The sequence below is a fragment of the Antedon bifida genome, chromosome 11 (assembly GCF_963402885.1).
Source record: "Antedon bifida chromosome 11, ecAntBifi1.1, whole genome shotgun sequence".
NCBI lineage: Eukaryota > Metazoa > Echinodermata > Crinoidea > Comatulida > Antedonidae > Antedon > Antedon bifida.
In genome coordinates this window covers 3,387,841-3,414,829 of record NC_136236.1, presented here as the reverse complement: position 1 = coordinate 3,414,829, position 26,989 = coordinate 3,387,841, and the positions used below count along the sequence as shown (strand labels likewise).

Sequence of the window (26,989 nt, the reverse complement as noted above, 5' to 3'; positions counted from 1 at the left end):
GAGTTCTTTAAATAAAATTTTTAAATAAGCAAATCTAATGTAATAGGCCTACTAGGTAAAATATGATGGTTTATGAATTATTAAGGGACACTGCTATTGAGGTCCTAAAAGTCAAGTAGATCTATTTTGTAACTCGCATATTTTGTTATCGCAAATCTAATGTAATAGGCCTACTAGGTAAAATCTGATGGTTTATGAATAAATAAATTATCTGCTAGCAGGATATTGAATATTCATAAGCAAGTATACTAATAAGAGATAAAAACAAAGTTGTTCATGCTCAAACTGTATTTTAGATGATTAACAGAAATCAGTTTCAATTTATTCAAAATGCTTTTTGAATGGTCAAGTTTCAATGTCCATCGTTCTTCTTGACCATTTAATTCTTCAGAAATATCCATTACATATACTGTAGTTTAAATGTTATTTTTTATCTTTTCGTATGGTTTGACAATCTTAGGTATGTTAATTAAATAACAATTTAATATATGTCAAATGACCCAGATAATTGTGTAAATTCTTAGAATTTTAAAATAAGCTTTTAATCCAAATATCAGTTGAGTGAAACAGATAATAAAATAACAAGCTGTCCAGCATAAAGCAAAAACACAAACAATTTCAAGAAGTGAAAAGAGAACTCAATAGCCTACCCCCCAAAAAGTTTTACGTTGATTGTTACCCCTCAATGCATACATCTGGTATACTGTACGTTTGCTCTGACAAATATAGTTTGTAGTTCATGAATTAAAATCTAGTTTTAGGTTAAATTTTAAATATTAACATCAATTAAAGTTTTAGAACATTTTAATATTTAATAAGAATACATCCTATCCTTGCTTGACATCAGAAGCTAGATGGAATGCATTCAAATAATTTTAACACTGGTCGACAAAAGTTAGGCTGCGTGAATTTGCTCAGCACGACTACATCCACGCATACCGGATAAATCCGTCCACTGGGAATGACACTTCTTTGACCGACACATATTTTTATCCATTTCGTTTCAATTAACAACAGAGACTAATACTATCGCCAATAGCAAGGTTATTGACCTCTTACACTTGATCTTAGAAGTTTGTTGTTTTGACCATTATTTATAGTAATTGGTTTTGACAATTCATGTTTTTATTTTTGTACAAAAACAATAAACTACAAGTTAAAATTACCATTTTTTTTCAACGAGAATAGAATTGGATAAAAACTACTGAAATACTATTTTAAATCATTTGATCGTTTTTAATAATATATATATATTTTAGGTTTGTTGTGGATTTGTGATGTGATCATGGCTAATTGATTCTGATTTGTCATGAAGTTGTGTTCGACGTCAGTAAGAAAACGGCCAGCAGGAGCTTTTAGCCTAAGATGACCCGGTAAGCTTGACTACCTATAGGCCCAGGGTAAGGACTAAACAGCCACAGGGGAGCTTGGTTTACCATCACTGCTGATCTGAATGGTAGGCTTAGCCTGCCCGTGATTTAACCTTCAGTACAATTGCATCCCAGCTACTGTAAACACAAGTCTATTGTGTGTTTGACGAGTTGTGAGTTGTTCCATCTCAGGCATACAGTAGGTGGATAATTGTGAAGATGATTGTAAGAAGGATAAACCGAATGTGTCGGTTACGGCGTCTTCCCAAGCAAGATGTACTTATCATGGCTCTTGCTCTAGGGATGTTCACAATCTACATGATGTACAACGTCGGATTCACAATGGGTATCGTAGAGGGAAAGAAGAATTCTGCTGTTCCACAGGCTCGAGACAAGGAGGAGGAGGATGCTGGTGGAGGAGCCCATGAGGTTGTTTTTGAGGGCCTAGGACAAACTATGAATGATTATGTACATCATAGGAACATTTTAGAAGGGATGGAAGTTGAGGAAAAGCAGAAGGACAATGAACAAATTAAATTGACAGAGTTCCAGATATACTTAAAAAAGGTAAGTGTAGGCCTACAGTTTATATCTAACTCTAACAACAATCAAACATTAAAAGTACAAAATACTGGTTAAAAGAGATATACAGTAATCAGTTTTAAAGATGACTTCTGTCCATACAGCATTTCAATTCAATTTATTCCTGATTTTACAATACAAACAATAAAACACATGCTGCTAGACTTAATCGCAACTTTATTATTAGGTTTACGAAAGATTCTCAATTTAAAAACTGGGGTAGTTGCTAAAGCTATTATCACAGCACTAATTAAGTACTGTAGCATATAAAACTTTCCTCATAATGCTTCAAATTTTAAGAACAAAACATTCTCTAAATAAACATATGCACACAGGGAATATAAATAAAATTAAACAAAATAAAAGTAAGTAATGGTTAAGGATAGAAAGGTGTGGGTTGGTTATATGTGTAATGTTTTAGAGTTAAAGTTGATAGAATTTAATAGGCTTTTTATGTATTCAATTTGCTACAATACAGCAGTTAGCCAATTATAGTACACAATTTATGACATGAACTTGATACAATGGAATGGCATTAAATTGGTTATAGGATTTCGGCAAGTTTCATCAAGGCTTGGTATGTGAGTAGGATGTATTCAATAAAAGATCTTTATTCCTCTAACCACCCATCAGGCAGAAAACCACTAAAACAAAACAAACTGCAAAAAGATTATTAAACATGATAAAATTTACTAAACTGTTTTCACTCAACAGTTATTTTGACAGTAATTAGTTTCTTAATTGGCTGACATTCAGTGGTCAAGCAGCAACAGCCTACATTGGTCAAGCCATGGCCTGAGAACAGCCAAAGGCAGTGACATACAGCTGACCATACAATGCGACTCGTTGACCACATGTTTGGAATAAGCCACATGTACTTTGACCATGTCAATTCCTAATCCTCTCACTAATCCCTGCTACTGCCTAGACAATATTGGTGGGTTAGAAATAGGCAGGGCCACCAAGGAGAAGTAGGCAAGGCCACCAAGGAGAAGTAGGCCAGAGAGACAATATTGTCTGGGGGTGAGAGCCAATAATTGCCTTGCAATGGGGCTAGGAGTTTTTAATGCCATCATAATAACTTATAAAGAGTTCTTTCAAAATTAAAGTTTTGAAGAAACCATGCAGATCCAAAGGGACCATAAATATTACAATGCCAAAAATAGGACATCAGAAGTTCAGCACCTTTTTCTTAAAAATCAAACTCCAGAAAAGTTTTTCTATACAGTACATGTATTGACTATACTAACTGGCTCTCAATTATTTCCAATACCTCATAATGTTTTGATGTGAAAATTGTTACTTATTTGATAAGCTCATGACACTGGCAAGTTCTGTTTTTAATAAATCACGATAAGATGTTATCCAATGATAAATACTGTATGCTTGATAAATTTAGATCATGGGAAAAGATCTTTAGATCATGGGAAATAATTTTAAGATCATGGTAAAAGATCACACCAACAATTTAACAATTGTTTTATATAGTATGGCATTGTTGGCTGAATAATGTAGATATGAATTGAACTAAATAGGGTATTTTGCTCTCTACTTCCAAAAATGGAAATAGATTTACTATATAAAGTTTAACATGTAGGAATCTACAGTAGAATATTGTATACTGCACTAATATTGTATGTCTGTACTGTAGTACGGATAATGAGCATTTTATTATATCAACATACTGTACCTCTTTCAGATGTTTTAATAATTATGCTTTTAACAAAATATTTATCTAAAAATACTTTTTTTCTTCTCTTCTCCTCTAGAACATCTTTAGTACCTTTTTTTTTTACCGACTAAGTTTAGACAAACTCCAACATTGCTGTACTTTATATTTTGTTCTTGGTACATCATACTAAAGTCACTGACCTACTGCAAATAGCAAACTAATCAAATACTATTTATTACTTCAATTGTACTTTTTCAAAGTTGACTATTAAATAATAAAAATTAGTCTACTGTAAGCAAATGAAATAATACTATAAAACTGAAAACTATTGTTAAATACAAAAGACAAAAAGTGCCTGGTACTAAAAATAGTATAATAATTTAGTAGTAATACTGTAGGAAAATTAAGTTGCGGGTAGCTTTAGAACCTTGTTTAGCTTGTAAGCAGAGTTTAGGATTTATGTATAGCGACTGAATGAATTTATGCATACTTTAAAAACCTTAAATAGAAGACCTAGGCCTACCTCTTTCCGTGTTGGATTGTTGAGAGCTTTTCAAACTTTTGAAAAAACCCATAAAAGCAGCAGCTGATATAACTACTTAAAAAATTGCATGTTTCCCTGTTTCCATACAATTTTTACAAATTCTGGAGGATCCATGATATTTTTCTTAAACAATTTTTTCCCATCATATGGACCAAAACAAATAATAGGTAACAATGATAAAATAATAACAAATTGAAAAGGATTTGAACTTTATATGATTCATAGTACCGCATCAGCAGTTTCATAAAACAAGTTCTTTGTTGTTTTGAAGTATGTTTATCAAGATATTTGAAAGATATGCTCATTTTTATATAATTTTCTTATATATAATTTTCTTGTGTCTGATTATTGAAATATTCTGTCTCCATTTCAATTAACTACTGATATACTGATAAGGAATTTTCTTATTAACAAATAAGTATTCTTTATCAGACAATGATTGTCTCCATACTTAAACGTAGTATCTTTAAAAACAATAGACAACCATGCAATACATACAGTAGTTTTGAGTTTAAAAAGTAACTAATTGTATACAGTATGAATGACTGGAGCTGGAAAATTAATAATTGGCATACCCCCAGTACCGTTATATTCAGGAAACGCCCTCTTGTGACCGTACAGTGTTTAGAAAAACACTCAAATTCTGTTGTCAATCTCGATAACTTTATCATTTAAGTCGTAAATAACTTTGACCTCTCCAGGTGAAATACTTTAGTTACATCTGGTTTATACTTTTATTAATTACTAAACATTTAATTGGTATCAAAAATTCACTTCACATAACCAGGGCAGCTGTTGCGTGTTGCTACGGTAACAACTGTTGCTATGGATACATCACTTGTGATGTAGGTCCCTTTAATATATTTACTTTTAGCCTATGTAAATCTAGTAGGGCATTTTATCTCATGTTTTGAAATTAAATATCTTTATTTACCATTTGTTGACACTTTACCAGAGATAAATTAAAATGAAACCACAAGAACTATATGGGAAATGGAAACATAATCTGTCAACCAATTAACTATTATTTAATTGCTTAATTTAAAACAAAGAGTTTGAATGACTATACATAGAGTACAGTAGGACAAGTACAGGAATCTACAAAGTATCCACTTAATAAGAATGTCCCCTCAATGGATGTCCCAAAGAAAGGGTTCTCTTAGTATGTACTGTTTCATTGAAATTTGTAAAAGATTAAAATGATTTTAAATTAAGAAGTGATTTGAATTACATGTGGTATAAAGAAATATACCATAAAACCTCGAATGGACTTCTTTTCAATATTTTACGGTAGTTTATACCAATTACAAAATTACAACAAAATTTGATTTACAGACATGTTTTATCAGTACAAATTCTCTCTCTTGAATATTTAACTTAGATGATAAGATAAAGTTGTTTGCGTGACACAAGGTGGGGTCTTTTAGATTTATGCTGTATGCATCATTAATGTACAATTGAACCATGACACATGGCCTGATGGCTTACATTCTCATTATCAAAGATGAGATGATTAAATGTATTATTCAAACTAGAGACCTATTTTGATGGGCTTGTGAGTGTATACTGTATTTTCAATAAATAAATAATGCATAAGCCAGGCAAATGAACCAGGTCTGCATGGAACCGAGAGGTTAACATCTACCTACCCTGGAAGATGTGGGGAGACAGTGGCGGATTCAGAGGCTTAATTTGTGAAATTAAGTGCTGAATCTAACCTAATGTTTTCCATTATACTTGTTGACCAGCTTATGGAGAGCAGACTTTCCTAAAATATTGATACCCACTTGTCTGATCTTCTATGAGTTGACCCTTAAAATAGAAAGTACCATCATTCTGTTTACAAATTTCATTTACTTTTAATGAATTATATTACAGTAAATAATAAATATTCATAAAATTCAATCTGTATTTTTAACAGGACCCAAATATTGGAATATTTTGCCAATCAATAAAATCATATAGTTTAATCATTTTTAAGTCGCAAATCTCTAAGCACATCCGATTAATTAATAATATAATATAATAGTATTACTTTATAATATCACTTTTTTTATTTTGGCTTTGCATGTGGAGGTGGGCAATGCAATATTATTTACTGTAAACTGTGTTCTTTGTGTTTGTTTTTTCAGGCTTTGTTGTATGTACGTCCTTCATCTTAATAATTGTATTTGTTTTTTTGTGATTATGATGGAAATAATTATTGATTATGATTGAAATTTGCAGTTAGAGACAAGATTATTAGAGAAACAACAGCAACTGAATAAAGTTGCTTATGTCCGTGGTCAGCTGAACATCATCCAGAGAGATCTTCCATTTTATGAAACACCTCTCAGACAGAATGGGTTCAGAGTTAAAACACCAGAAGGGATCATTTCATCAAAACTGACAGAACAGAATGGAACACTTCTTACAAGGAATGAAGGTACAGAGTTGCAGTAATATATGCATTCCACTATAAGATATTACCAAATGAAATGATAAAATTTGTCAAACTAAATAGAGAACTAAGCTCTTTCTACACTATCAAGCTAGTTTGACAAAGAAAGTGTGATATGCCAAAATATGGTAGTGATATGACATCATCATGTCCATATATTGGCAAATCACATTTTGTTGTCACATAAAGTTTGATAGTGTAGACAGTGCTTTAGAATAGAATAATCTACATTACTCTTTCTTCAAACTACAGTTGAACCCCTCCTTTGGCACACCCCTATTTAGGGTATACCTCTATTAGAGGAACACTTTTCTGTGAAAGTAATGATGGGCAATATATGACTACAGTCAACAACCTCTATTCAAGGGACACCCATATTAAAGGAACACTTTTTTGTGTCCCGAAGGTATCCCGTTAATAGGCCCAGAGGTTCTTCCGTAATAGAAACATTGATTGACTGAAATCCATTTCTTTTGTAGAAATAGTGGCGTCGAAGGATCAGACCGTTACAGATGAAAATGCGATTAATCCATGGATGCTGATGTTATGCATGACTTACTCGGATGGAGATAAAGGTGATTGTATTCAGCGTGAGACAATCCGCCATTTACAAGCTGGGCAAAAGGTACTACAGTACTGGTTTGTTAATAAAATATAATGAATAATTATGCCTTTGTCTCCTAAATGAACACAGTTACCAAAACATTTATCGACTATCCAAAACCTTTCAGTTGGGAAAAGCAAGTACAGTAGATATAAAAGTATTTCAGCTAATGAGCAAAACCGGTGCTGATTGAGCACTACAGTGGGTATAGTAAATATGTTGTGATTTGTATAACAGAGCTAGACACATGTCAAACACATGTCTTCTACTGTACACAAACACATTTTTTTTAATGAATAATAATTATAAATAAATTAAATAAATGCTTATAATCAGCTGGCTGTACAGCATTAACAAAATAATTCCTTCATTGTAAACCAATTTTTACGTGTTCAGACAACTTGCAATATTTTAAATCAGCAAAGATAGGAAAAATGATTAATATTATGTCATGTCTGGTGATTTGTCATTGATTTATTGAGACATACAGTAATTGTAGCCTGCCTACATCTGATAAAATCAAACGTTCTGTGTTTTATCTAAAACAAATTACTGGCCTTGACAAAATTACTCATAAATTAAAGTGAATAATCATCAAATAACGCAGTTTTTTAATCGTTTTTGATTATAATTATTCTCACTGTTGTGTATCTTTTCAGGTTAATAGAATACCAGGTATTAGAGAAACATTATGGAGAAAAGATAAGTTTTGCTCAACCATGAATGCGGCTCGAAGGATCCCAGGTGTGACAAACAAATTGACAATATAAAGCTCTGTCTACACTATCAAACTTTATGTGTCAAAAAAATGTGATTTGCTCATATGGACATGATGATGTCATATCACTACCATATTTGGGCATATCACTAGCATATTTGGGCACATCACTAGCATATTTGGGCTCATCACACTTTTTTGTCAAACTAGTTTGATAGTGTAGACAGAGCTTTAAACAACATTTCAATTTTATAGACTGGTAAAATTTGTAACTAATCCAAAACTGGAAGCTTATACACTGATTATTTTTTACAGCAATATTACTAGAATATGATATATCATTTAAAAATGTTAATTTATTGCATGGTAAATTTATGGTATCTTATGTTAAAGCTTGCCATGCAATAAATTAAATTTAGTAATTATACAATATCATGCCTACAATTTACAAAGGAAATATTAATCTTAATCTAATTTCCTTTTCAACACACAAAGTACAGTAGCTGGAAGTGGCCATTGTGTGATGTATTTATTTCCTCCACAAGTTTGTAAAGTTATTTTAGAATAGAGGGCAGTATTGTTAAAATGTCTAAATTAAATTTTTCTTTTATTTTAGATCTTTATTTTAAAGTAGTTATATTAGTATTATTAATTTGATAAAGTTTAAAGTGAATAAAATAAGACACTTTGAAGGTGACTATATAAGGTATTGAGACTGTATAAGTTGTCCAAGAATTCTGGGCTCTTAAGCTCTGTCTACACTATAATTGATAAAACTTGATAACAAAAATGCGATGTGCCCATATATGGATATGATGATGTTGTCATATCACTACCATATTTGGGCACATCACACTTTTTTTGTCAAACTAGTTTGATAGTGTAGAGATCAGGACTTGTATACATCTTTGTGGTATTAAGCATAGAGCATTAATGATATTTTAATTCTTTTATTTTACAGCACTGAGAAAAGGTGTAATTTCTCCAGTTTGCTGGGTTTTACCAATGCAGTATGAGCAGTTCTTAGGAGTAGCTGACGCATTAGGTACAGATGCGAGGTGGGTTGTAAAGTCAACTGCCGCTGGTGGCGCTATACAACTATTGCAACCTACGAGGGATCGAGATTTTGCCAAAGTTAAACAGTAAGTTTGAGATAGTAACACAATCGTCACAAACAGTTTTGAAAAAAATAATAACTCCTCCTAAAGGACACCATACTTTGTTAAGTTCCAAAGATATTCCTTTTATTTATAGAGGTTCTGCTGTATAAGCCATTAAAAGTCACTTTTGAAGGGAGAGAGTAGAGTATTATATAGTTTTAGTTTAGGGGAGATCTAAAAAATTCTTTTCTTTGTTGCAGGTATAGTGAAAAGAATGCTGTAGTACAACAATACTTTCCAAACCCTTTGTTAGTATTCGGGATGCCGATCAGCGTGAGGGCACATGTTCTTGTCACATCAATCGCTCCGTTAACAGTGTATATTCATTCGCAGGGAATTGTGCATTATAGGCAAGATTATCAAAAACACTTCAAAAAGGTAAAAAAATTAAATGATTTTGAATTAACTGTTATCAGCAGATGGTTTCATTTTCCATAATATTTTGTATTGCATCTAAACTTAAATATTTGATTTATTTTTAAGGTTCCAAATAGGACCTGGATGTTCTCACAGTTTAAAAATTACCTATCACAAACATATGGAAAAAATGCAGCTAGGATTGCATTTGAGAACATGGAGAGTGTGATAGTACAGACATTACTAGTGGTTGAATCATCATTAGAAGAGCATTTTAAATCATATTCAACCAATAGAAATACGCCTTTTAAGTAAGTATTCTAATAAAAGTGGCTATGACCATATTGTTTAACTAGAGTAAAGATGGAGTGAGATTCAATCTTCTTCTAAAGGTGACTGTCCTATTAATAGTAAAAGCCCCTTTAAATAGGACCAGGTAGATCTAATAATATTATCAATTAATAATTCTTAAAACATGATACTTTTAATTATTATTTTTAAGGTGCAAACATTGTTTCCAACTGCTTGGTTTCGACTTAATCTTCAACTCAACTCTTCACCCAGTTATAATTGAGGTTGGTAATATATAAATGTAGTAGTTATCACTATTTTTAGTGTGCAGGAACCAACTTACCTGGGTAAAAAGCTAAGCCTGAACGGGTACAAGGTTGTGACATACAGGAGTTTAAAGTTGGGTTCCCACTACACGCATCACAAGGATATAGACGCAAAGCAAGTGAGTTGACCAATGACAAGAAGGGACTGTTTGAATAATCCATCGCTGTGATGGGTCAAATCACTTACGTTGCGTTGCATCTCTAGTGGGAATCTAGTTATCATAGTACATAAAGGACATACAAATAATTTCTATAGAAGAAAATTGGATGAAACCATGATTGACAATGTTAAAATCCTATTTGTAATTGATTCTCTCTCCTACTTTCGCAGGTAAATGGCCATCCTGACCTTGACTTTTCAAAAGATGCCAACGAATGGTCAGCTGGTGACCATACACAGCAGACGGTCATTGATGACACCCTCAAAATCTTATTCTCAAATTCATCTGTCGCTCTTGATGTTGCTGAAGCTTTGGAAACACTTAATTTAAATATTGGAATAAAGGTGAAAAACTATTACACTGCCCTCTATAATCAAAACTATTTTATTGGTTGAATTGAGACTAAAAGATCTAGATAACTTTTCCAAAACAAGTATTTTTTAAGGTTTTTCTTTTTCTATGCTATGTTGTGACAACAGCTACTATATGTTGTACTCTACAATTCCTCTCAGAGTATAAAACAGTGTGATTCAGTTCTTATAAAGCCAAACTTCTCTAAAGCCAAACCTAAAAATAAACTAAATTGAAAAAAAACTTGTAGTAATAATTAATAATTTATAAATATATATGATGGTAATTTGTATTTTGTTAATAGGGTCTGAACTGTCAATCATCTCATCAACTGTGTTTGACAGATGGTGACTTAGAATACCTGATGGGGACTCACAGACAGAAACAGAACAAAGGACAGTTTCAACAGGTTAGTGTTTAGTAGATATCTACCTTTGATGAAATGGCCGCCATTAACCAATATCGTCATGGGTTCTAGGCCGACTCACTACTTTTTCTAAAGGTGGAACAAGTCTTCTCGGATAAGGACTATAAACTGTAGGTCCAGTGTATATAGTTTGTCCATGTGCACTTAAAAAACCCAGTTTATTATTTGAGACCTGGAACTGGTTAGTGTTGTGTTGATATCTAACTTTGTTCTTCTGTTGTGTCAGAATGATGGGTGGATTAAAAGACCAAATTGCGTTAAATAGCTGTTTAGCTCTGTCTACACTATCAAACTAGTTTATCAAAAAAAGTATGATGTTCCCAAATATGGTAGTGATATGGCATCATCATGTCCATATATGGGCACATCACATTTTCTTGTCACATAAAGTTTGATACTGATAGTGTAGACAGAGCTTTAAAGACGTTAGTACTTATAAATACACAGACACCAATGTATTGAAGTAGTCCTTTGTATTCTGTTTAGCTCTACCCTTCAACAGAAAACCACAAGTACAACAGTTTAATCAAAGACCTTGTCAGACTTCAAAACTCCAAACAAAAGACAAGACAAAAAGAACCAATACCAACTGATAGCCGACACAGCACACCAGATCTACATCCAGTGATAACTGCTGTTGAGAGTTTCTTCCATGGCAGAGACACCATACAAGAGCAGGGATACTCTCAAGACCAGGATGTCATAGGAAGTGTACAGAGGCCAAGAGAGGATGTCCGACCTATTCATGATGTCTTTGACATCAATAATCCTTACATGGAGAAGTATAGAAAGACCCAGTGCAGTGAAGGTATGTTGGTTAATATATAGATGAATACATTGACATAAAATTCAAGAAATTAAATAATAGAAAATTGTTTAATTCATATCAATTATCATTTCAGATCGGCAGACTATGCCATATATTTCTGGAATCTTCTTTGAGCCCAATATCTCATTTAGCCCAGAATTTGACCCCTACACCAGTGAGTACTATGCCAAAGTGCCTTATGATACAATGATCACCAGGGTTTGGGCACATTCTATGAACTGTGACTGTGAAGTAAGGTTGGAAGACAAGTATGGACTTTCAAGGTAACATTTTGAACTACAAATGTTTAACTTTTTATTTAGATTATTTTTCTTACGTAAGCACTTTTGCAATAAATTGCATGCATATTGGAGTACTTTGTGTAGTGCATTAAGATAGTGAGATTGAGTTTAAGGTTGTGGTGATATGCACTTAATGCACTACAGTATGTAATACTAATACCAGACACAAAAAAGTAACCTATATTATAGTTATTATAATCCATTTAAATATCATTTTTATCACCAGGCCAGCTAATTATTCCATTGGTATTGGTGACAATCGTGTTAATTTACTCGTTGTGGACATTACACATACAGAGCCATGGGTGATTAACACGTATGTGGTGCATGTGTACCGGGAAGGACTTAGTGAGCATGAGCAGGAGTTCAAAGAGGATGAGACTCACCAAGTATGCAGTTTGATACAGGTAAAGTGTAAATAGACAATGACGATGCTATGTATGTTGAGTTTTTCTATGGAATCCAGCTGTCACTGGAAATCTGATTGATGGACTGACACATACTCAAATCTTTTTGGGAAGATAACATACACATTTTATAATAGCTCTTTAACTATTTGTTTCGTTTAGGAGTGTGACTTGAAGTTTATACCATTTGAAAGGTGCGGACTGAACCGTATGCTGTATAGCAGCTGGCCTGAATTCCTACAGCAGACGGACCAGCTGCCACTGTGCAAGGCAGGAGATAGCCCAGGTGGGTCAAGCTGCTTACATTTAGCATCCATTTATGCAAATTGCTTCTTTCTATATTGATGTGTAGAGTTATTATACCCCAATGATTAATGCATCGAGTAGTTTTGTGTTATATATTGTCAAATTGAATTGTATACATATTCTGTCTATCTGTCTGTCTGTCTGTCTACCTACACTATCAAACTAGTTTAGTTAGTTAGACAAAAAAACAGTGATGTGCTCAAATATGGTTGTGATATACCCAAATATGGTAGTGATATGACATCATCATGTCCACATATGGGCACATCACATTTTTTTGTTGTCACATAAAGTTAGATAAGTGTACTGTAGACAGAGCTTTACACAGTAATTAAAATACAATAGATTTGTTACTTTCTCCGGTATGTAATGTTAGTTTTTGTTCCTACATTTCAAAACTAAGTATTTTTTAATAGTTATTCTATTAGTGCCTTCGGTTACAAACAGCAGAAAACTGCGGTTTAGCCTTTAACATCAACTTACAGTTACTTTGTAGCTTGTTGGTCAATCTTAAACATAATAATCATATCTGACTGGCGTTGTATGATTGAATTTCCAGGCCAGCCTTGTCTTAATTTTTTGACCACGTTAAAATAAATTAATAACACATATCGTTCAATCTCATTTCCAAGTAGCCGTATGGACAAAATTATTTTCATGTTGTATTATGCTTCGCAAAATTAATGAAAAAAATAATATAATCAATAGTTATGTTTTGAAAATATGCTTGTTGCTTAGTCACATGGGAATTTTTAGTGTACCATGAGTCAAGCGCCTACTTAACGAATAGTTACGAGTTGTTTAATAAGAAACGGTTATTATTCGTAATAATTTGTCGTCAATGGATTACCTCTGAGCCGCATGCTACACCTGTTATGTTAAGACCGTGTCGCAAGAGGTCAGGGATAAGTATGTTACTTAATATGACCAGGAGAATGCTAAATATAAAACATATGTAATGAAATATCATATCAGGGGTCTAGTGGTCATTGTTATTGTGTGACAAAGAGTTGAATGGTCAATAGGAGTCGTTAACAGACACTGTTACAACTGGTTTTTATAAGGATTAAATTAATGATGACCAGTGGGTAATGTGAAACAGAGTTTAACAGAATAACAAGTAACTTAATACGCTTGTTTTATGTACAGTAGAGTTTATAATACAGTACAGTACTGCAATATCAATAGTCCCTTAAAGCGTGATTCCTACTAGGACGCAACGCAACAACGTGAACAAGCGAGTTGACCACTAACAATAATCCATTGCTTGTGATTGGTTAAATTACTTGCGCTGCACGTTTTGTGTTACGTCCTTAGCGGGAACCAACCATAACATCCAAAGAAAACTTAGCAACGCACCAACATTCCATAAAGATCATAATTTTTATTCTAAAAAAACTTTCACAAAATCTGAAGCCCAGCAAAATGCAATAATATTTTAATCAAAATGTCTAGTAAAAATAAAGTTAAAGCTGAGTAAAGAAGTAAAATAAAATAGAAATAAAATGGAATTTTAGTTTTAATGGACTGGATATTTTTAATTAAATGTTTGCATTATCCTTTTTTTAGGTCAGTGGGCGATACCATGTGGCATGTGCAATGACCGTAACACCTGCTTCTTTAGGAAAGCCAGGTGGCAGCCTTACACCTGTAGACATGTACACATGACCCATGACAGGCTGCAAGAATGTATGGCAGGGAAAAGGGTATGTAAGGCAACTTACTTTTTAGGAAAAGATGTGGGTAAATCAAGTTTGTTATTGGTATGGGCAGACCAGTGGTTTATGTGCTAGATGCTCATACAATCAAAGATCAGAAAGCAGCTAAGGACCCCTTGCAGTATGACCACTCCAAATTAGCCAAACAAATGCCCTGAGCCTTGCACAAGCACAGACCTCTTACCTGCATTCAGCAAGTTTGGGCATACATAATAATATTAATAAACTACTGTATTATAAAATGATGTGTGTACCTCTATTTTATGAATTGTTTTGGGAAAACTATTGATCATTCTATTTTGAGAATATGAATAATTGCTCATTTGAATATTCATTTAAATTTAAATACAGGTGATATTTCTTGGTGATTCTACTAATCGAGGTATAATGTACTACATTATGGAGCAAGTGAACGGAACTTTAAATGAATGGGACAAAACACATGATATTAAAATCTATAACAATCTCAACCACAACCGGACATCCACTGTGTTTGGGTATTTCCCACAATTCATGATACCAGCGAATCAGCGTCCGATGTTTGATGAAGCATTTATGCAGGTGTTGGCTAAAGCAATGCCGCTCGAGAACAGCGTTAATACGGTGATTGTGATTGGGGGCGTGCATTGGCTAGCAACGCATCATTTAAATGTGGTTAAAGACATACTGTTAAGGTAAGAAGATTTTTTTGATATAAAATTACCTTTTTTGTTATTGATAATGGTTTGTTATAAGATTTTTTTGATAAAAGAAGTTTTGGTAAATTGTTATGTGCTAAATTTACATTTCACCTTCACCATAATTTTCTTCCTTTTCTGAGCAACCATGAAAAAAAAAATTGGAAAAAAGTCGTTTATAAAGATATTGCCAAAACTTAACTATAATGCCATTATGTTTCCTTTCTAATATTAATTTGTTTTCTCAATTGGCTACTAATGTTACAAATCAAAAAGTTATTAAGAAAATAAGAAAAACAACATTCATATCTGTATCACGCAAAAATGTTACAATTTTGATCAAGATATACTCCCAAGACGAAATTCAATGGAACGGAAATGCGATGCAATTACTTGAGCTTTCACACTTGTATCCTAGGAATTAGAAAACTAGAAGAAGTCAATGTTAATGTTGTAATCGCTAAAATATAACTAGATATGAAAAACAATCCCAACTAATCAACAAATTTTGACCGCATTTTGATCAAGATAGTCCCTTGTTTATTATGAAGCGGAAATGCAATGAAATAGTTTGATCTTTCACACTTGTGTAGCTCCAAGGAAATACTGACAAATAACAGATATGGCTTTTCCATAATATTATTAAGGCATTTAAAAAACATTATATTTTACAGTGTTTTTAAGTGTGTATAAAGTCATCCTACGCAGATCCTTATGGAATTTGCGAGAGAAGCATGTGGCTTTAATTTTAAGACTGTGAATTTGAGCTGTGATTGGATTTTACATGTGGATACTGTAGATAGTCACAGTCGCATGTTAAGCAAGCATGTAGGCAGGATTTTTAGAGGAGGGTTCTTTGTTCCACAAAACTTCCATGAGCTAGGCTAGTTAGGCTATTTACCTTCACTTCTGCTGCTAGTCTGTAGCTTGAAAAGGGCCAAAAACGGTGATGAGCTAGGCTAGTTAGCCTTTTACCGTCATTTCTGCCGCTGCTGTCTTTAGTTAGAAAAGGGCCAAAAACTGTCATGCGCTAAGCTAGTTAGGCTATTTACATCACTTCTGCTGCTGCTGTCTTTAGTTAGAAACTTTAGGTAGGTAGGTTAGGTACTTTAGCAGGGTTCATCGTAACCCTCAAACCCCTGATTGTGCAAATAGTTTAAATACTATACTACTAGAGTATTATACTTTTTGCCGCACTTCTTTCATCAATAATATCTTAATCTGAAATCCACGGAAGACGTTCACATCTCAAAATACATCTTACATTCAAACCTTATGAAAACACTTATACAGTAGTGAAAGTCGGACGTTAAGGTTATTAGTAACAGACGGTAGCGATAAAGTGACGGACAGTGATTTGTAAGGACATTCCGCCATTTGTTCTGCATCAGCTGTAATAATAAAAAAATGTGTGCGAGTTTTATGATTTCAATCAAAGCTAAGTGGCGGACATCAAAGCGTTAATATTATCAAAAGCAGGAAAGAAAGATTGATGGAAATTGGAGTCGAAGAACATTTGAGAATTCTCTCATAGACTTTAACAGTGAAACATGTGAGTGAGATTTAAGCAGAACATTTTAATTTGTGAGGAAGTACAAAAGAAAATAACATAGAATATCTATGAGAAAACTAAACTTTCTGTGGAATTTTTCTTAAATCCTATTACTGTACACAGTACATAAAACTTTAATTACACAAAATTATATCTCATGATTTTCATATTTTCTCAAATTTCTCAGGGAAAAAAAACATATAGGCCTAGTATTCTTTCTTATTTTTGATTCTAATTCAACCATTGTTATTTGATTGTTTATTAATTTCATATTAAGGAACTTATGGTGAGTGAACTGACTATTGAGTGTTTACTGAAAACCCCCGCCAATGCTACTATCACGTTTGTGGTTATAATAGAAAAACATGTTTGTTTTCTTCAGTATGTTATAGTTTTTACAATAGTTTGATGACATAGTGTAATGATGATGGAAGAGAATTTCCCAATGGGTTTAGTTGTGATGCAATGACATTGTTCTTGCCCAGGCCCACTCTCTTCCGTAGGGCATGATAATCAATCCCAGGGTATGTCAAAGACCTGGAAATCTGGTCGTACTATAGTAGGTATCATTCGCAATAACATAGCACACAAGAAACTACTAGGCAACTAATCAACCACCTTACTGAGTACGCCACTGATCCTTAATTAAAGCGCTGTCTACACTATCAAACTAGTTTGACAAAAAATGTGTGATGTGCCCAAATATGCTAGTGATATGATGTCATTGTGTCCATATACGGGCACATCACATTTTTTGGCACATAAAGTTTGATAGTATACAGTAGCTTAAGAGCATGTCAAGTTAAAAATAAAATGTAAGCAATCAAGAAAAACATTTTTTTAATTTGGCCTATATCATCTAAATCATCTTTAACTATTAACATTGTTGCCAAAATATGAGCTCCTGTAGTGTACAAATATCACTAATACTAAGCATGAGTAATTGTTCTTATGTAAACATGGTAATGAAACACTTTAAAAAGGCCTATACTTTGTAATTAAATTAAGGGTGAATGTTATCAGGGGTCATCAATGCACATCAATAGGGTTACACTGTCTATCAGGGGACTTCTAGGCCATCTCATAGCCTTATGATGTTCATTGGTTGTGATGTTTTATTGTATCACATGGGGCTAGGATTGATGATTCATTTTATGGGAAGTTAGGCTGAAAGTAGCCTGGCCCTATCCTGAATGCTGGTGATGAGTGGGATATGAAATCTAGTCTCAGGGGGCTGGCTCGGCCCCTAGGGAATTGAACATTTATAGATTACACAGTACAGTAGAGTGGCCAACCACAACAGGAAAGCTAGAATTGTTTATGGTTGACTATTTCCATCAAACAAGAGTTCTTCACAAACTGTCTTCGTAACTTTGCAAACAAGTGTTGAAATAGTGTTGCTAAAGAAAAATGCAGAAATACATCATCATTGTTCTTAAAGAATGATACGGATTGTAAAAAACATTATTCCATTCCTAATAATGCACGCTACATAATAAATCAGTTCTCTGAACAAGTATGAAATTATAAAGAAACTGTTGAGGAATTACTGAAAACAAATATTGGGAATGATACCCAATTGATGCTAATCAAGTTTGTGATTATATTTATAGAGAAGGCCTATCAGATGTTACTCTTATCATGAAAAGTCTTGGTGCTGGATTTCACCAAACAGTAGATGGAATACACTATCTTACACCAGTAAGTACTACACAACACTATATACCATACTGTATATCTACGGTATAATCCCACTTCATGTTTAATCCCACCTCTATTTTATGTCTGACAAGCAGGCATTCCCTAGTATAGTCCCAGTATTGACTTTTGGTCTGGATGTAGGCCTCTCTCTAGCCAATTCAGATTAGTTTTTACAAAAAATGCTTACTAATCATTATTTTCCTGAAGAAGGTTTTCCCTGGGTATAACCCACCTCCCAAAGTCGGCCCAATTTTGTGTTCTAGGGGGATGAGATATACAGTAATCAAAATATGAGCACCAGGTCTTCTGTGGCAATGTCTTTCCAATTTTTTGGGTCACCTACTTTTCAGGATTGGGATCATAGTTTATTACTTGTAATACTGTAATTTAGTGTAATAACAATCAACATACAATGTACACATTTTGATGATGGAATTTTGGCTTTCTCTGCAGAAAGAACAGCATAAAGTCTTACTACACAATCAAGGACTTATACAACAGGCACAGAGACTGGGCTTTGAAGTAATCGACACATTCAACATTACAATGGCTAGGTACAAAGACTTCCTGCAAGGAAAATGTAGCTGCCACTTCCATAAGGTCAGAGGTTACTTTAATAATAGTTCTTTTAATTTTCAGCTGCACGCAACACTTTATTTCCTACTTTTAATTTCGTTACTACCGTATTATATAATATTGGCTATAAAGCTCTGTCTACACTATCAAACTTTATGTGATGTGCCCATATATGGACATGATGATGTCAAATCACTATCATATTTGACCATATCACTACCATGTTTGGACACATCACACTTTTTATGTCACACTAGTTTGATAGTGTAGAGTCTTAAGTGCTCACTGGCTAAACCAGGAGCCATGCAGCTTACGGGCAGGGTCTAGAGCAAGAAAACTGGAATTAAAATAAGTCAAAAAAAGCATAAACCTTAGGGGCCTCGGGTCTCTGGGTTGCGCCACTGAATATTGGCCTACATATTATTTTAAGAGTTTATGCGACAGAAATGAATGCAGATGAGCGGTTGTGTTTATCCTGTTAAATAGGTCTGATTTCCGTCTGCAACCTGGCGTATTTTATGCCACAGACTGGAGCTAATTTGTCGTAATTTTGGGATAACCTGCCACATGCTCCAACAGACCTCGCATGATGATAGACGTGTTTAGCTACTGGTTTCATTTTTGGATGCAAACTGGGTTTATAGATCAAAAATAATTATAGAAAATGTAAAGCAGGTTTTATGGAGTTTTAAACATATGCATTTTATTTGCGAAATAAAGTTTTTATATATTTATTTATATATTAAGAATCAAGCATACAATAGTACAGTACAGTGTTTAACGTTTAGGGATTGGTCATTTTAAAGCTCCCGTACCTTCTATCCCTCTTCGCCAACTTTTTTCTCTCTATATTTTTCTTAAATGTTTGTAAACTGTCTATTTCCACTAGTTAAATGAACACAACACAGGAGCTCTAACCTTACCCCTTTCATAATTTGTTATTATAAAAAATTCAAAATTTAGCAGGAAAGGTTAAATTCTATTTCCTATAGCCATTTCAGCCACTTTTTAAGGGGTGTCACTTTGGCCAGAAGGGGGAACAATCAAACTTTGCAGTTAAAGATTTTTTTAGGTGACTTCCTGTGTATCATCGCTAGCCTTCATATTGGATAGCATTTGTTAAAAAAATCTGACAAGCTGTATTGCTATTTGATGTTATAATTGGGTTTGAGCCATGATAGCACTTTAATGCTTAGGATAACATTGTTATGACTTTAATGTTTAATATGATGTGTTATCACTTTCAGGGCTAAAAGGCTTTAGTAATGTTATTGTTAGGTTTATTTAATTCTATCTAAAGGACTATGGTCAAGCTTACATACTTTATTTACACTTGTATCACACTGTCTCTGCACTGGCACAATTTCCGAGCACTTTCATACATAGTACAACGAATAAATAGCTGGAAAAACCTGGTAAAAACTAATTGTGTGAAAGGAGTCTAGAGATATAACAAGTATGTGTAATATGTATACTTTATATGGTCGATATTATACCTAATATGGTGGCTATGCCTAATATGATGGCTAGGGATGTCTAATATGGTGGTGATAGAGTATGTTTAATACAGTATGGCGGCTATATTGCAAATATGATGACTATATGCCTAATATGGTGGTTTTGGTACAAATCTGTATGGACTATTAATGAGAACATCATAGAAATTTTGTGTAAATAAATGTTCACTTCATATTACATTTAGTTATTTCTCGTAACCAGAAAAAAAGGCCACTTGTCTTCAACACCACATTTGTATTAATCAGTACAGTTACATTTGCACGCTCCGTCTAGTTGAAACCAAATCTTGGCAACGATATGAATGGCAGCGGGTCTAACATTTCAAACGTGCTGATTGTAGAAACAGGTTTAGCACTAATACATTCTCTCAGGAACCCACTGTTTTCCTCAAGTAAGATTAACAAACAAATCAGGGAAAGCCAAATTTCATTTCAATTTCAAAATTGTAGTAAAAAAACAATTACTATCGCAATGACAAATGTTTCTGAAATTTGCAGTGATTGACAAATGTACAATATTGTTTATGTTATTTTTTATCCATTGATTTTTGGTCGTGTTTCTGCAGCCAAAAATTAACCGATAATTAACTGATAAAGTTCCTGTGGAAACGAGGTTTACCGATTCCGCTTTTTTATTAATTATCTTATTGGTTAAAAAATTAACCGATAATTTTGTTTATGGATGCGGAAACACAGCCTTTAATTTGTACATTTAGTAAGCTCAAGAAATTATAGTTCTAAGGAAGAAATGTACAAATTTATTGGGGGAAAATAATTGTAAAAAAAAATTCTCTAAATTTTTCAGTTTTTAACGATCACAACAAAAACAAAATACTAGCTATTAATTCGGCTACTGTGAAAGTGAAAAAGAAACTGTATTATGCTTATTAATTTTTTATCAAACATATATTATTTTAAAACATTAATAAGTAGTGACATAAACTTACCATTTCCAGTATCTTTGTCAAAACATTTTTTAAAAAGTACAAGGTTAGTCCGAGTTTAATTTTGCTCTTGTCAACTTCTGTCAAACGAAAAAGAAATAAATGTCATTTATGTTTCTAAGTCAAGGTTGTACAGTATTTTGACATTTTCTAAATGTATTAGAGTTTACACTAATTTGGTGTTGCGGTGTGTCACTAGATCATGTGATAGGAACCACTAATATAACAAAATTCAGTATACAGTAATACTCCATCCAAGCCATGAATACATGTCATCATGTTTCACATTAATACCTTATTATGTCATGAGCAATTGAATGTACATGATACTACTGTAGATGGAGATAATATTGTGTAGCACTGGCATACCAAGAAAATGGAAAGAAATAATTTGTTTAACTTTAATAATATAATAATAATAATAATTTATTTGGAGTTTACACTTTTACAACAGTGGTACTCGACCAAATGGAAGGTGCATCCATAAGAAATATATACAAAAAAAAACATAATTTCGTAAACAACAATTACAACAAAAAGTCGATGTGTAGGTCAACATGTCAAAACAATTCAACTGCAGTAACTACAATACCATTGATAATTATCACTACAGCAGCAAGAAACCCACTGACACCTAACAATACAAAACTACAAGAAATTAACATATAATCTACTAATTAGGTAGCAATAATATTGTAATACTGTATGTTCTATCATAGGTGCAGTAATCCTCCTCTAAGCCCTTTTAATTTATGTCACTTAAACATAGACATTCCTGCAGTGATAGTTTGTGCGTACTGTAGCCTTAAAATCTCCAGAACCAAAATAGAATTAGATTTGACAAGCTTGTTGAACGAATGAACAACAATATACAATGTCCGTGTCCATACATAATTCAGATACAAAACTCTGTACGAAGAAAACAATTATCAGCTAATTCAATCTGACTGAAGACAGATGAAGAAAATAGTATTAATGCTTTTTAAAGCAACATGCTGACAACAAGAGTGCAAAACAAAATCCTGTTTGTCCGATATCAATAATATTTATTCAGCCTCCAAGGTAAATTACAAATTCAAAAATGTTTAAATTTTTGAAATATGGAAAAATCATTGTTCTACTGTAAATTTAAATCTAATTACACTGTGATATCTTTAATATATTGTAATATTTTAGAATTAGCAATTATAAACATGGAAATTATTTAATTTTTATTAGCCATGCCTCAGGAGATTACATGGGTTGATTAGTCTAACTGCTGTTTGCCTGTCTGTCTGTAAAAATAATTGGCCTCATTTAATCAAATTTAAATAATTTTCTAGGAATTTATTTTAGCAGACAATAATAATAATAACAGAAATAACATTGGATTGCAGCAAATTAAGAATTTTGATATCAAAATCAACCAAAACTACTATAGTTTATTGTTAATAACGACTGAGTTGAGTAAGTATATTTAATGGTAAATCACTCATGTAAAATCTGAACTGGATTTTTATTTCTTACATAATTTTTTTTTAATAACACCCTTGAAGCTATAATGGTTTAGTTTCATCCCATGATCCAGGACTAGCGATGATTAAAACTGCAAATTGAATAAAGTGCAAAACGTGTGTGTCCTCATATCACATTGTAATTGCTTAAATAAAATCCGTCAACTGCCGATGGCACAGCCACCAACAGAACGCATCCCCTTAATACTTTGCATACCGATGCCAACATAAACATGGTACCGTGCAGTCTGATGTTGATTGTTTGTTGATTAACACCTCCAGTCACTTTGACATTGGCGATATTTGCATCTGTAACATGTCCACGCTACTACAAACTCCGATATCTGTAATGCTATTAACATCATGGCCCTCAAGTCAAATATACCATAATTTGATCATAAGACACCCTGCTGTACCTAAAGGTTATTCAATGATTTGTGCTTTATAATACGTTTTCTAAATATTTTAATAACCCATCCGTCTCTGGTAAATGTTTTCCCTGTCGTGATAAAAGCCCCTCAACAGGAGTTATAATCCAATTATATATTTTTTGTTACATGGTGAATATTTTATCCATTTAAAGCAATTGCTGTTTGCTAGCAAATAGTACTTCTGTATTGTAAGTTTTAAACACAATGAATCAATATTTTTAATTAAAATAATTTTGTTTCTTTAATTACTAGGTCCAGGAGATAGTAGGTACCACACCTGGTTCACTACCACAACCGCCACAAACCAAGCATACCAAGATATACCGACGAGGGATGGCTGAGGAATCATACAACTACCATGTACATGGTGACATCAACGCTTTATACTCAGAAATATTATTGAATCGGATTTGCGATCCATAATAATGTAAAAACTTCAAGACTGTGTCTTAAAAAAACAGACCAAATTACTAGTTATTTTCCCAAAGACATTCATTAACAAAATATGTTGTTTCATGTGTGTGATATTTTATTTGATGTGCCTTACGCTATCATGATACATTTATTATATTATTTTATTTTAAAATTACTTATTAATATGAGGAATTAATTATTTAAATCATAGTCAACTGAAATTATAGTTTATGTTGTTGTAGGGAACCTGGAAGACAAGCAAAGGGTGGCAGTATAATTGTCAACCTAAATTTGTTTTACCCACCCTGCCTTAATACACCCACCTTTATACACCCCTCCCCAATAAAGGGGGTTTAACCTCTTATCACATACCCTTACCACATTATTCTGTTTTCAGGGGCAGATCCAGGATTTTTTAAAGATGATTAAAGCCCATGTGATATCACTGTAATGATTTATGAAGATAACCTGTTGTGTTTGTAAATGCCTTGTATCAATGTTGTTACCACAACCAAATTATTCTAACCTCATATAAATACTAAGTCAACAGTTGTAAAAATTGGGAAAATAAATGTAAACAACTTGGAAACTACAAAGGTCATCCATATCAGGTGCTTGACATTGTAACCTAATTTATTTGATTTTCAGTGTTTTACCTATTATTTTTAATTTAGAGTATTTATTCTTGTATTTTTTTTCCTTTTGGTAAACCTTAAAAAATAGATTTTCTATTTCGCTACGCTTCGGCCACTAGCATCAGTAGCCTTGTTCACGCAAGTGACATATTGGTTATTTATTATCACTCATTGTGTCTCGGTGCTGTCTATCGCCACCACCACTTGTGTCAGCTTTTCGCTGGTGACCCCTTTTGGGTGTGTCCTGGGTGCAACTGAGTAACATATCATCATGTGACTGAATTTATGTCCTCCCTCGTGTCTCTGTTCATGCTGTGTCCTGTTGTTCTGATCCAGATGGATTCTATTTCTATTTTTTTTTATTTACCAACAGGAAAAAAAATACAAACATAAATTATTTGAAACCAGATGAATTTTTTTGAGAAACTATTTATTCGTTGTATAATAATTATTACAAAATATTTATGCAATCTCCCTGTAAACATAGTCAATTGACTATGTTGTAAGTTACATAAATGACTTAAGTATGTAAATAGTGTAACTAAATTAGTATAGAATTTTCTTTGTAAATTATGTAAATATCTATGCATGTAAAGATAAATTATTTGATTTTCTGAAGAAAAGTTTAGGCTTACTAAATACTAGAATTATGATATTTGTAATAACATTTAGAAAAAATGTTTTTTATGGATAGAAATTGCAAAATAATCTTTATCAAACAAACAATGAACAACTAGGTGCTAAATTGTACTTTTAAAAGAATGCCTTACAGGAACATTTTATAAGAAAAATAAATTTAAAAAGGTAGTGAATATGATCTGTGGTTTCATACAAAATGTGGAAATGTAAATAAAATTGAATTACTGTAAACACTATTGATGCTGTTTCCCACCAACACTTAATTTCAAAGCAGACCCTGCTGCCTCTTTACTGTTTGTTTTAACACTACTACAGGGAAGAGTAAAATTCAGTAATTTCACTCTTCCCTGACCCTGTGGTTTAAAAGACCTCTCTAGGCCTATGTACATGTATTATAAAAAGAAACACTAACCCTAAAACGTATGATTACAATATGTAAGATGGCCTACCGTAAGTAGGTCTAGGAGGTCTGCCTACATACAGTAGACCTACTAGGTCTAGTCTAGGCCTACTCGGGCTAGGCCTAGGCCTGGTGGCAGTTAGTAGGCCTAGGTACTCAGGATTAGGTAGAGTTAATTGGGCTATTATGGCCACGTTTTAATCAACTTTGTAGATAGGTCATAGTTCGTTAAAACCGTGTACTCTTCTTTAGTCTTAAAATCAGCCAAACACATAGTTCAATTAATGTTTAAAACTTACAATTTTCTTGCCATTTTTATTTCATATCGTTCGTACGTCCGATGTTGCTTGATGGGCGGGCGGCGGCGGCGGGAAGGATGGACAGTGGATGTTGTCTCTGATTGGTCAGTAGTTCATTGTCGAAACAGGTGAATTATCGTCTGATTTCACGACGCCCTCTCTCGTTAATTCCGAAACATTATGAATATGATTACCCATGCGCGTACGTGTTACGATAACGTCAAAAACCAGATATAAAACTGATTTCCCCTATAATATAAAACGCGCTTAGTTGATTAACAGGGTTAGGGTTAGGAACAGGAAATTCCCACGATATATAAGAAATTTTACATTTTTAAGGAACATCGTTATTTATTTTAAAACATCATTAGGCAGTATTTATTTTATAATTGTCTACATATCATCTTCAATATCTTCAACACGTCACTATTAATAAGAGCATCTTTTAAAATTGTCTAGAACCTATTCCCTATGCTAGATGATAATACTATTGGCATTTAAAATAAGAAGTTTTTTAAAGATTACAAATAGTGTAATTTTTTTTTCTAAAATCTTCAGTTTCAATATAATGTGTACCCTAGGTACATAACACTAATATGAACTTTCTTAAGCCTTATCCTTTCATTATTTTGTATGCCTACCTTTATACCACCAACATAAAAGCGATAGAAACGCATTATCGGAGGCTAACAAGCTCCCAGCAGGCTGAACAGACCTAAACATATTAAATAGTATATTCAGGTAGGGCCCATAAACTTGCATTAATAGTTGTATTTATAATCATTTATTACCTAAAGTGATAATTAAATTAATATGTTAATTCATATAAATTGCTTTAAACACTAAACACCACTATAAAACGGGAAATATCAGTAATGATTGTTATAAACAATTGCAACTTTTTCAAAGGTCAAGTATTATACGTTATTATAATGTACACACGTATTTTAAAGTACAATTTAATACAGTATTGTAATTTGCCTAAGAAATTTAAATTAATATTTTAATTCATATAAATAAATTTAAATACTAAATCACCAATATAAAACGGGAAATATCAGTAATGATTGTTATATACAATTGCAACTTGAAATTTGCAAAGGTCAGATATTACCTTCATAATTATGTACAAACGTAACTTACAGTTACTACAATATACAATATTGT

General features: G+C 33.0%; 1 protein-coding gene across 1 annotated transcript; it reads left to right on the top strand.

Annotated features, from left to right (window-relative positions):
- Positions 1–1,280: 1,280 nt before the first annotated feature.
- Positions 1,281–25,270, top strand: LOC144855797 (cadherin-like and PC-esterase domain-containing protein 1). Its single transcript, XM_078713736.1, has 19 exons — positions 1,281–1,937; positions 6,395–6,593; positions 7,088–7,233; positions 7,872–7,956; positions 8,892–9,072; positions 9,291–9,468; positions 9,574–9,758; positions 9,950–10,022; positions 10,396–10,569; positions 10,881–10,985; positions 11,490–11,811; positions 11,906–12,095; positions 12,340–12,520; positions 12,683–12,806; positions 14,396–14,532; positions 14,896–15,218; positions 18,387–18,474; positions 18,928–19,074; positions 23,688–25,270. The coding sequence occupies exons 1-19, from the start codon at positions 1,590–1,592 to the stop codon at positions 23,856–23,858; spliced, it is 3,357 nt and encodes a 1,118-aa protein (XP_078569862.1). The 5' UTR covers positions 1,281–1,589; the 3' UTR covers positions 23,859–25,270.
- Positions 25,271–26,989: the final 1,719 nt, after the last annotated feature.

What these genes read in the sequence shown, in the direction of transcription:
- LOC144855797 (XM_078713736.1), top strand. Translation starts at nt 1,590, where the DNA reads ATGATTGTAAGAAGGATAAACCGAATGTGTCGGTTACGGCGTCTTCCC. An exon ending in ACTTCTTACAAGGAATGAAG is followed by an intron (nt 6,594 to 7,087) that starts GTACAGAGTTGC and finishes TTTCTTTTGTAG; the next exon opens with AAATAGTGGCGTCGAAGGAT. An exon ending in AAGTATGCAGTTTGATACAG is followed by an intron (nt 12,521 to 12,682) that starts GTAAAGTGTAAA and finishes TGTTTCGTTTAG; the next exon opens with GAGTGTGACTTGAAGTTTAT.